Here is a 12,521-nt window from a genome sequence, read left to right on the forward strand (position 1 = left end):
CTCTTTGGCTGTGAGATCTATTAACAGTATGTGGAAGTGACTACCCAAAATGTAAAAAAGGCACTATAGGAATCTAAATATCTCAAGTTCAATGTGTATGGGATTATTAAACTGAGACAAGACCTATGACATGTTTTACTGAACGGGTATGATATTTCTTTAAGAGGGCTGAGAGTGAATTCTGACAGTTTTGTAGACCCGGTAAGCCAAACTGCTGACTTGTTAGGTTTGCTATGAATGAGGCACAGTGTGAATGAATGAAAGCACGGTCCTGTAGTGCCCTCTTGTGGACCTCAAGCAGCATTACAACTGAACTAGCAGCTATTTCTCCTCCTATTCAGCATGTGATCCTATTTATACATCCACTTCCACCTCACGTTACTTACACTGTGTTTAAAAGGGCTGACTTATATATGAGCACTTTATTTATGTCAACAAATCCCATGAAAATGCCAAAACATAGTGATCACGATTAAAAGGTGTGTGTGTGTGTGTGTTCTGATATAAACTGTATCTTACTACTGTCTCTCAAAGAGATGAGTTTTTATGCAAAGACTCAGAAATGAGCCGTGATGTTGCATTCAGTGACACGTTCATTTATTATCAGGAGGTCTATACGGTCACATGGACGCAAGAGCTGACCCAGGGTAAGTGAGTATGGTCCATGTTTTATTAGAGTCACTGAGGTCCAGGTCAGGTTATTTCTTTTATCAATAGGTCCTGAGTTTAGCTTCTTTTTTTTTTCTCTTTACCAGGTTTGTTAAGTTTATTTCATGGCCCTCTTAGCTCAAACACTTCTCTCACGTTGGACCTGCATCCCGTCTGGTCTACAGTACTTCCTAAAACTCGAGTCAGGTGTGTGTCAATGAAGCAGATGCTTAGACTAGAGGTTCCAAAATATTGGGTTGGGACCCTTGGGGGGTTTGGAGATGCCTTCCAAAGAGAATAGCATTTTAGAATGATCTAATATTGCAGACTTTATCCATTGTCGTATAAATATATAAAAAAATTGTTACTAAATTTGAGGTAACAACACGTAAATAATCATCTTATTTCTTCTTTACTTTGTTGCCACAAAGTAAAGCCCTGATGCTTCTAGCCTTTTTTAAATAACAAAGAGTTATGTAGGTTTCTGAACTGGCCTATTAGTTCTTCTGTGCGGGAGTGGCTCAGACCTCAGAACAATAGGGGGTCTCCAGTCTATGGCATGGTTATGTTATTTTTGAGTTCAGGGACTAAAAAGTTTAGGAACCACTGAGATTTTGGAGAAAGAATACCAGGTCCAGATAGGTTTTGGTCCATCATTTATAACACCTGAAGACATCTACTGTAAACACAATCAGTAGTATATTTGACTGAATCCCACATACACCATCCTGCTTCTCTAAATACTTACTACAAAGGCAATGATGGATTAATCTGCAGTTGAAAATGATCCCCAGCAGATGCATTACTTACTCCTGTTTGTCTAAAACCTTTAGTGACAAGCATGATTTAATCTGCCCTTTTTAAACAGTTTCAAACTTATATTACAGTGTATACTGGAGGAGAAGTGAGAAGAAATTGATACCCAATCATTGAAGACATGTTGAGATATTATCAGAGGATTTGTTGACAAAATTATAAACCATCACCAGCCTCATAATTTTAGCACAGCTCATAATTTAGTGTGTTTTATCATCTTTCCTTAACGGGAACAAGCGCCGTGTAACGTTTACATTTTATATATTATTATAATGACTCATCATTTTTTACAGCAGAGTGAAAGAGAGAGACAACATGATGTGAAAAAACACTACAGCTGATCCAGGAGCAAAATGTAAACAACGTGTCATTGGCTGGTTTACCTGGTGTGGAGGCACTCAGCACTTTTGCCTCGCATTGATTGGTGGATCATGATGACCTCACTGTGGTTACCATGGGGATGGATGACACATGAGGAAATCAACAACAGTCAAAAATCCAGAAGAGCAAAAGGAGAAGAAGGTGAACAGGAAAGAGAGGCTGTCGCTGATTGCTTTGCACACACACACACACACACCAACACACCAACACACACACGCTCAGAAATGCCAGAGCTGTTATGTCTTAACACTGCTCAAAGTCACTTTATATGATATGACAACCAACAAATAGCTTTTGCACCAAACTTGGCTCGAGAAGCAAAGAAAGCGGCCGTTAAAAAAAGGGAAACTCGGAGAGAGAAAGGGCAAGGAAATGATTTTCAGAATGACAAGGGTAAGCAAAATAATTGAACCTCTCTGAGAAAGAAAAGTTGAAGCAAATGTCATGACAGGCGTTTTCACTCTCTGCAGCAATTACATGGCTTTGCACAATAAATCTGCTGTGTCATACCAGCTGTACCACAAAGAAGCTGTCAATGTCACACACAGGAGAAGCTCAAAGTGAGAAGAGGCGTTTAAAAAAAAACACAGGAAGTGATCCTGATATCATTCAGAGTGATTAGATACGCTACACATGGTGCTCTGGAACAAACACACACCTGTCATCCAGGTAGTCGTCCTGGTTGCGACCTCGGGCAGCATCATGGTAGCGGGTCGGAGAACGAGAACGGCGAGTGTAAGAAAGCTCGTCGTCCAGACTCCTGGAGGAAAAAAGACAGAGGGAGGAGAGAGAGGTTTACTTCTGTCAGGTTAGTGGTCAGGCGGTATTGCAGCAGACTCTTGGCGGGGCTCATTTGGCTCAGACAGTAAAAAGCAGAGCTGGCAGCACTGTGTGTTCTGCATCAGACAGACATTTCATTAGTAGATGGACTCTGTTTGCCGGCTTCCAACAAATTCCACCCGTCCCCCTCTGCCGTGTTGCTTTTACCCCTTACAGCGTCTTACTCACGTCTTCTCACCAGGCTGACGTTGGCCTGAAACGAATATCCATCATCAGACATCAGGACGTGACGCCCACGGCCTCAAGGGGATTTCCCGTAACATTAAACCCAGAAACCCAGACTACTTTGGCTTCTTTACAGTTTGTAAACGATGAGTCGGGTCAAACTGCTTTGAAATTGCTGCAGCTGCAAACTGTATTCACACGATCCAGTGACGTGGACATTTTTTTGTGACGTCACACTCAGGGTTGGAAGTTTGAGCAGTGTCCAGTGAGGTCAGTGGGGAAAGAGCTGAATAGACAAGACATGTGTACCAGAACTTTCCTCTGAACAAATCCACAAAGGAGCTTTTGAGTTTGTCAGGATCCTCAAAGACTAATGAATTAGGATAGCGTAAATGGACTGAGAATTATACGCACAATGTTTAAGGTAAGAGCACAGATGTACTGTCAACCTGCGCCAGGGTGAATAAACGATAAATAGTAACATCCATTTTAAAGTTAATGGAGTGGTCATTTAAGTATGAATGAAGTTGCTTGAGGAAACTTTAAAAGAGTCAAACATTACACTTCACCGCATCAATGACACCCTTGAATACAGTGAACGGGCCCAATCTCTCTCCAGATTTTCACTTTTTCATTGTTCAATGTCTTTGTAGTTATTTTTCAATCAGGAAGTGATGACATGAATCAACCTGGAACACAACAGTAATAATTATAAGGAAAAACAACATTAAGCATCCCTGACTGTGAAGTCCCAGAGTAAGGTCTGCTGTTTGAACCTAATCTACAGCCTCTAGTACAGGGGCGTCAAACTCATTTCAGTTCAGGGGCCACATACAGCCCAAGCTGATCTGAAGTGGGCCGGACCAGTTAAATCATAACATAATAACCTATAAATAACAACAACTCAAACTGTTTCCCTTTGTTTTAGTGCAAAAGAGCACAAGTGCATTCTGAAATTGTCACATTTAAGGAACTTTTTTACAAAAACAGATGTTGTATTTTTCACCATGATGAGTCTCATAGTGGGCCAAATATTTGACTCTTTAAGCCCTGAAACCTGCTGCAAACACATCAAACACATATGTTACCCATTAGGACTGTCAACGAATATTCTAAATTCGAATATATATTCGAATATTAAAAAAAAACGGAGATTCGATTGTGAAAAATAATATTCGACTGTGGAACAAAACACATCGGCGGCTGCTTTGAGAGTGGGCGCACTGCATGACGGGTCAGGGACAGGTCACAGGAGTCACACATGCAGTGTGAAGTAGACGGCAGAGAGAAATCCTTCCGTCCCCGGATCCTCAGTGCGCTCTGAACGCGTCTTTTCCTCCGTTGGGAATACAGTGAATAAAAAGAGATCGGGCCTCTTCACACCGACTGTCTTGTGTTTTTGGCAAATAACCTGTCAGACCTAAGACCCTACAATGACAGTGGACTAAAAGAGCCCGACAATCAGTGACACTGGGATAAAATGCAGTTTTTCCTCTTTGTTGTTATACAAGCGCCAAGAATGTAAGTGGACTACTTTTTCGTTTTTAACTTAAATTAATGTTAATAATATTTGCTTCAATCACTGAATGAAGCCTGCCTATATTAGGGACAAGAGTCGGGACCTTTAATTACTCGCACAAGTCTTGTTCAGCACTCACTCAGCGCATTGAGCACAGAGAGGGGGGCGAGCGAGCGAGAGGTCTCCGGTCTTAAAAGTGTTACGGTATAGACCATTAGGTCATTTACTTGTTTTGTAATGTGTAGGTATGTTTTAGGCATGTTATATCTTAAATAAAAATACATATACAAGTAGTTATGTCTCCTTGTATTAGTTTATCCACCTGTTATTGACATAATGCGCAAATATAGATATTCGAATGGTTCGAACCTATGGGATTTTCTAGAGCGAATATTCGAACGTAATTTTGGAGCAATTTTGACAGCCCTATTACCCATTGACCTGACACACAGAGTGTAATGTTTACTGCAAAAGAACAGAGATTATAATAATGAAGAAGGTAAAGTTGATTATTTTGGACCCCTCAGCTCCAGCATGAACAGTTTGCTTGCTGGACAGTGTTGTATGCAGGGGTGTAGAGCTAGTGTTAGAAGTTAGTGGATCATTTTTTAGTGCTCTAAAAAAAAGTCCCTGAAAAAAAAACGCCATTAAGGTGCGCTCCGTCAGCACTATGATTTTATGCGACCCCCAGAGGACAAATTTGAAATAGTAGTTTCTTTTATTGAAAAATTGCAGTTAATGTCTTCTCTGTCATTTTTTCCGCGGGCCGGATTGGAACCTGTGGCAGGCTGGTTTTGGCCCACGGGCTGCATGTTTGACATCCCTGCTCTAGTAGTCCTACAAGACAAGTGTGCTAATAATGCTAATTCTGACAGGCTCAGACTTTTATTTTGAAGGGCTGAACACATGACAGAGGGAAATTGTTCCCTTCAGTGATCAACCTTTTCTCTTAAGACCAAAAAAAAGAAACAGAGCAGTTCAATGTTTGCACATTTTTGTGTGTTTTTTTAAAGTTAACCATTTTTAATTTCTTTATTTGAGAGGACAGCTGAAGAGAGACAGGAAATGTAGGAAGCAGAGAGCGGGGGAAGGGAGTCAAACCAGCACCCACTGGGACTGCAGCCTCTGTTTATGGCGTGTTCTTAAACCGCTAGGCCAATAGCACCCCATGAATTGGGTGTTTTAAAGTTTTAGCTTGATCAAACACACAAAAGATGAGAGTGGTATTCCAGCATCTCCTTCGCTCTTCAAGGTAAAGTAGCTCCCTGGGGTCTATGGGGTCTGGTTGCTTTGGACGAAGCGGTATAACAGCTGTTTCTGGTCAAATAAATAAAAGCACCTTAATGTTTTAAGAATAAGGTCTACTAACTTCTGCAGAGATCCCCTCTGTAACGTCATAAACAAAGAAAATCTCTGAGTCTGTCTGTGGCCAAAGCAGGCACTTTGGGAGGACGTATACAGTTGGCCCCTGAGAGATTACGTCGTAGTTAGTGCAACCTGCCGCCGAACTACAAGTTAAAGACACGAGCACTTTCAAAACTTTTCAAATCCTATTCAACTTCAAAGAACTGTATCTATCCTCATTTTTATAAACGTATCAGAGCAAACACAACACAAAGCTTAGCAGGTTGAAAACAAAAAGAAGATGACATAATCAAAAAGTCACTAGTGAGAACTTGTTGGAGAGAAAATGTCTATAATAAATAAATAAATAAGTGCACTGGAGGTGGGTCAAGACTAGCTTACGCACTGAGTCTGATGGAAGTGGGCACAAAGCTGGAAGTGGCACACTTTGTTTTTTATTCCCATCATAGTCAATAGGACCATAAAATATGTAACAAAGGGGCCAAGGTTTATAAAGACACGTAATCTCCTTTAACTCTGATCTCTGCCAAAATATGACTATGGAAAGTACCAGAGGAGTAGGAGGAGTAGGAGGAGGAGGAGGAGGAGGAGGAGGAGGAGGAGGAGGAGGAGGAGACTGAATAAAAAATATTCAAAGAAGCGGTCAATGTTGGATTTCATCAGTCATTTAGGAAGTGACAATGAAGGGTGCATTACTGTTTATACAGCAGCTTTAGCTTTTATATCTGGAGGCCTGTTTTCCCCGAACAAACAGATGTCCTGTCATATTTTAAATAAATGGTGTTGAAATTCTACACGTTGCTCCTTTAAGAGGAGAATCCGGTCTCACCTCTGCGCTGGAACATTGGCCGGCCGTGACCTGATTCTGCCCTGCTCCTCACGGTGCGGGGACACCGAGCGGGAACGTATGTGATGGGCGGGTGTCCTCTGCTGGTCCGGCACCTCCAGGGTAGACGAGGGCTCCCGCTGCCTCTCCCTGCCTCGCCCATCTGCTGCTGGATGGGGATGACCCCGCGCATGCACAAAGAGAGAAACACACACTCATGAATAAATGTGAATGAGCGTTCAGGAACTCTTGTAAAGATGCCAGAGTACATCTTCAACATTCTCACAGGTGCTTCATCAGCAATGTGCAAATTTTGTCTTAAGTTAAAGTTAATACTGGGTGCTCAGTAACTTATTGTTAGCTTGTTAGTAAATCATAGAGACATGCAGATGAGACAGGAGCTCTGAAGCTTGAGTTACTGGAGTGAACTGCACTGTTTCAAAGCCTGTATCGAACATCAAATGTCACCTAACGAGTGCCGCCCAAAGCTTCCAAAGGTACAGGCGCTTCATAAAGCGCCTTATTCAGTTTAACAGTTTAGAAAGTTTGAGAGTTTCACTGCGTGATCGGCACATATTGGACTCAAACAACCAAACAGAAAAGATATTTTAGCCTTTTCAGTCTGCAAAATATACTTTATTTAAGGGCTTTGTAACAAAGTGAGGTCATCTAATTGTAACATGTACTGTAGTAAAAATATTAAATGCAGTACATCGAAATGCAGATAGTTTTATTAGATAACACCCCGGCCTCTTAGACGTTTATTCTTACATTTCAGAACAGAACTATGAGTTTCAGCGAGGTGTACTGGTGCTTCGTTTTAAAGCCACCTGACTTCATTGTGTTGGTTGAGTTTGAAGCTTCAAAGCATCTGATCTTTTCCAGCACAAATAGAGAAAAAGGTCCCAAAGATTGATGAGGCTTCACCCGTCCATCACAAAGTAAATCAGGCTACCAAAATTAGTTGCACCATGATTACTTTTAGGAAATGAAATCAAAACTCAAGTATTTGGTCAATCAGCAGTCGAAAACATGGTTGTATCATTATGATACCATGAAACACACTGAAGCATATACCTATATGGCTGTCAAATATGAAACTAGCATATAAGGGCTCTATTGGATTATTGTTTTTGGGATGTGGATTGCCACTTGTAAAAAAATAAAACGCAGGCAGTGGTGGAGCCAGAGGGTAGCCCAGTGGCCACCCTGAAATTCTTAATCATGATTAGCTATTTGCCCTGTCAGAGACCTTCCTTATATTGAAATCAGCTGTATGGATCATGTTTCAACAAGCCGCAGAGACAGTCCTCTCTTCACATTTTAGTATTCCTTTTATTGATGCTTTAAATCAGCCCACGACCCCCAAAATATAGCTGCCAAAGACTTGCGACCCCCACTGTTCCTCAAAGTGATTAAATGTGGCTTCATTTAGCTGGTCTGGAGAAAATGACCCTACCTATATGAGCATGTGGCTGTGTTTCCTGTGCCATTATGATTTAACCTGCTGCTACTGATGCTTTGATAATCAACCGTTCACTAACCCTAAACTTAGGAGTCATCTGACAAAAAGGAAAGGCAGAAAACTCATTACATTTTCAATTTTCAAGGTTTTATTTAAAGGTTAGCTACTATTTTTGTCGATATTCTTTACTATAATGGATCAAATGTACTATTTTTAGATCACTTTAAAAAAAAAAACATTCTGGAAAACATCTCACAACCCCCCACGCTTTGGGAACCTCTACTTTAAATGGTGAGTTTGGACAATCATCTTCATATTTTTTGGGCTTTTACACCTTTATTTTATAGAACAGAGGTCAGTGGATAGAGTAGGAAACTGGGGGAATGACAAGCAGGAATGAGGCCGCAGGCTGGAATTCGAACCCGGGCCACCCACTACATGGGCGCGCAACCTCACCATTAGGCTAAGTCTGCGCTTGTTATTATGAGTTCTTAAAAAGATGAGTTCAGCAGATTTAAATGTTGCTGCTCTGTTGAGTTACCTTTTTAAAAACTACATCAATATAGCATTTTGAAAATATTTTATACATATACAATTTTTTATAGTTTAAGTACAGTTGTGCTCATAAGTTCACATACCCTGGCAGAATGTATGGTTTCTTGGGTAGTTTCTGTTGTCATTATGGTATAAAAAAAGAGTAAACACAGTTGTTTGATAAAAAATTTTGCTTCACCCAACCACTAACCATGAGTGAAAAAAAAGTTTTTCTCTTATCATTAATATTCTCTGAAAAATGGCCAAAAAAAATCACAAATTCTGCCAGGGTATGTAAACTTGTGAGCACAACTGTAGATGTGATTATTAGTTTGGGATAAGCCCCTAATGTTTGCTACGCCTAGAAACCCCAATAACAGTCAAAATTATATGATTTAAACCAGGGGTGTCCAAAGTACGGCCCGGGGGCCAATTGCGGCCCAATGTCCATTTAATTATGGCCCCAAGCTTCCATCTTAAAATGTGTTATTATAGCAAAGAAATGAATCACCTTCTGAATCATCTGAACATTTGCAGTTTCTTTCAAGCGCACAAACAAAACTAAATTCAATCCAGAAACGTCTCAAAAAGCTTCATGAACTACTCTGATAAACTCAAAGCTCTGGATATTCTGCAGGAATATAATTAGGAGGAAACACAAGAACTCTTAAAAATGACAGTTTTTTTCAAATTAATGTATTTATCATGATGTGAAAATGTTCTTGATGAACACTAAAAGTTCAGAAGACACAAGACAAGATCAAAATTAGGAAATTGTGCAGAAAAGGCAAAATTTGGTGCAGAAAAAATAGTTCAGAATGCAGGACAAGAATTATTTAGTTCTTAAAATGTTGTCTGCTGGTCAGAAAAGTCTTAAAAACAACATGAAATAGAAGTGTGATGAAATCCAGATTGTGATCGGAAAATAACAAGACAATATTTTTTCCCACATTGCCCGACCCGACTGAAAAACATTCTACAGAAGAAGATCAAGTTTGCTAATGTTTAAGTGGCTTGTGGAGAACTGAGGACTTCCTAGTTACTGATTTATTGAGAAAAAAATGTCAAATAATTGTTATTGAATATTTCATATATAACTTTTATGATTCCTAAGTCACCTAAGTTACAGTAGGAGCCACTGGCCCTGAAGTATTCTGACAACATCAAATGTGGCCCTCTTTGAAAAAGTTTGGACACCCCTGATTTAAACCCTCCCAGGTCCGTGCCATTTTGGTATTTTCATTTGGCAAATTTACAGTTAACGACTTAACTTTACTGAGACACACAAAATATTGAGAAAGATTAAACAACACAGTCAGTGTTAAATTTATACATCAAAAAAGACAAACTATTAATGGTGACCAGTAACTTCATCGGTCTCTCCGTGTAGAAGTGAGTCTTGATAAGGGTGGAGATTCACAATAGGTTTGGATCACCTTGACTTAATGCTGTTTGGTTAATATTACATAGAGTAGGGCAAGTACAGAGCCTTTACTAGTCCTTACATGTGGTGCATGCCAGCATGAAGCCTTTCACCACAGTACACATTAAACAGCATCTACATCAGCTCCATTCGTCACGATGCTACAGACTATTTTAAGATTAGCCTAATAATAGAACTGCAGCTGGCTATTTTTCCTCAGTGTCCTGTATTTTTTAAAAGCTTTAGAAAAAAAAGCTTCCTCTTCCTTTGGTGTGAAGATAAAAATATAAATAGAGGGACTGATCAGCCTTGAAGGGACTGCGCGACGGTGTCAGGCTTTGTTGTGGTCCCAAGGTTACTGGTTTCATTTCCAAAAGAACAGAAACTCAGAGCTCGCAGCGGGCTGTTAGTTTAGCTTTAGAAACTGCCACTGAGGTTTTTTATTTATTTCTACCATGCATGGAAATTAAAACAAAAAGTTGGTGAAAGTAAAGTGCTTCATTGTTCCATTCCTTTTGTCTCTCTTTCTCAAAGAGGTACTCATCATTGTATAACACGGACGCATTGCAGGGTTGGACTGATATATCTGATATTTCTAATGCTTGGCATGTGATTAAAATGTTAAAAATGAATTCACACTAATTGCGATCATCCTGAGGGCTCTTTAACTGAGACATACTGTATGCTATTCTTGAACTTGATTCTCGTAAAAATCTAGATACCAGTCTAACCCTCGCAAATCAGACAAAGACTTTAACACAGACATGCAGAGTGTACAGCTGCACAACACACACGGACAAAAAGCTGAGTGTTCACATGGTAATCATTTCACTTCTTGTGTTGCTTGTGGTTTGAAGAGTAAGTAGCAGAGACTATTTTCAGGCTCTTCTGAGGCAGAGTGTGTGAGCTGCATGGAGCCCCATGCCAGCACACAGTCCATGACATGCCAGTGCTCCCCACACTCAGGGCTTATTTGTGGTGGTCTGAAACAAAAGTTGATTGTCATCTTTCTTTTTTAATATTATTAATTGAATATCTATTTTATTTGAAATGAGTTTGTTTAGATTTAGATCTGTTTATTAAGGCTGTCACCAAAAGTTGATGATGCCAATCATGTGCCGAAATAACCTGAATGAGCTTACATAAAGTCTGTCAAAACTCAACACGTGGGTTCATTGTTATTGTGTTTCATAATTATAAACAGACCTATGCTGAAGCAACAACATGTCAGGCTGTAAACTTTTATAAACACAGTTTTAAACAGACACTTGGTGTTTATTTTTCACATAGTTTGCAGCAGACCTGCGTTATATGAGAAAATATGCAATGTAGAACAGGGCTAGAATAATGGCTGCATGATACTTGGGAAATAATCATATTGGAACATTTTTCCTCTCTGCAATGAATATTGTAATGATAAAAATACAGGGATTAATACCACTTAAATGAGGTATGTTTTCATGGACTTGAAATTTCAAGCATACTCTATATTATTTGGATATTTAGGTCTCTTTTCTGCCTTAAATCAAATCCCTTCTCTTCTCTTCTGATGTCCTGTTTTTCCTTTTTTTTTTTTTTTTTTTTAATTTGCTTTGTAATGTTCTGAATTTTTTGCTTTAAAGAACTTTGTAACTTTGTTTAGAAAAGTGCTATATAAATAAAGTTTACTATATTATTATTTTAGCACACTGTGACCAGACCTCTGACACCTTCATGGAGAAGTAGAGAGAGTACAGTCATGGCCAAAAGTTTTGAGAATGACACAAATATTACATTTTCACAAAGTCTGCTGCTTCAGTTTTTAAAATGGCAATTTGCATATACTCCAGAATGTTATGAGGAGTGATCAGCTCAACTGCAATTAATTGCAAAGTCCCTCTTTGCCTTGAAAATGAACTTTATCACCAAAAACACATTTCCACTGCATTTCAGCCCTGCCACGAAAGGACCAGCTAATAATTTCAATGACACACAGGTGTCACACACATTAACACAGGTGTGGGTGTTGATGAGGACAAGGCTGGCGATCAATCTGTCATGATTGAGTGACTGGACACTTTAAAAGGAAGATGGTGCATGACACCATTGTTCCTCATCTGTTAGCCATGGTTACCTGCAAGGAAACACGTGCAGCCATCATTGCATGCACAAAAAGGGCCTAACAGGGAAGTTTATAGCAGCGAGTAAGATTGCACCTCAGTCAACCGTCTATCGAATTATCAAGAACTTCAAGGAGAGAGGTTCAATTGTTGTCAAACAGGCTCCAGGGCGCCCAAGGAAGTCCAGCAAGTGCCAGGACCGTCTCCTGAAGGTGTTACAGCTGCGGGATCGGGCAACCACCAGTGCAGAGCTTGCTCAGGAATGGCAGCAGGCAGGTGTGAGTGCATCTGCACGCACAGTGAGGCGAAGACTTTTGGAGGAAGGCCTGGTGTCAAGGAGGGCAGCAAAGAAGCCACTTCTCTCCAGTAAAAACATCAGGGACAGACTGATATTCTGCAGAAGGTACAGGGACTGGACTACTGAGGACTGAGGTAAAGTC

General features: G+C 40.1%; 1 protein-coding gene across 16 annotated transcripts in view; it reads right to left on the reverse strand.

The window, feature by feature from the left end:
- The window catches only part of LOC117811190 (regulating synaptic membrane exocytosis protein 1-like), a 144,325-nt gene that overhangs the window by 23,862 nt on the left and 107,942 nt on the right, over positions 1–12,521 (reverse strand). For 9 of the 16 annotated variants that reach the window (XM_034681303.1, XM_034681308.1, XM_034681307.1 and 6 more), the window contains 3 exons: positions 6,564–6,729; positions 2,504–2,605; positions 1,848–1,907 (listed from right to left, as the gene is read on the reverse strand). In XM_034681303.1, coding sequence (XP_034537194.1) covers positions 1,848–1,907; positions 2,504–2,605; positions 6,564–6,729 — 328 coding nt within the window. The remainder of the gene's footprint in view (positions 1–1,847; positions 1,908–2,503; positions 2,606–6,563; positions 6,730–12,521) is intronic. The other 7 variants (XM_034681314.1, XM_034681312.1, XM_034681311.1 and 4 more) reach the window with 3 other exon arrangements.

Source organism: Notolabrus celidotus, chromosome 4, assembly GCF_009762535.1.
Source record: "Notolabrus celidotus isolate fNotCel1 chromosome 4, fNotCel1.pri, whole genome shotgun sequence".
Taxonomy (NCBI): Eukaryota; Metazoa; Chordata; class Actinopteri; order Labriformes; family Labridae; genus Notolabrus; species Notolabrus celidotus.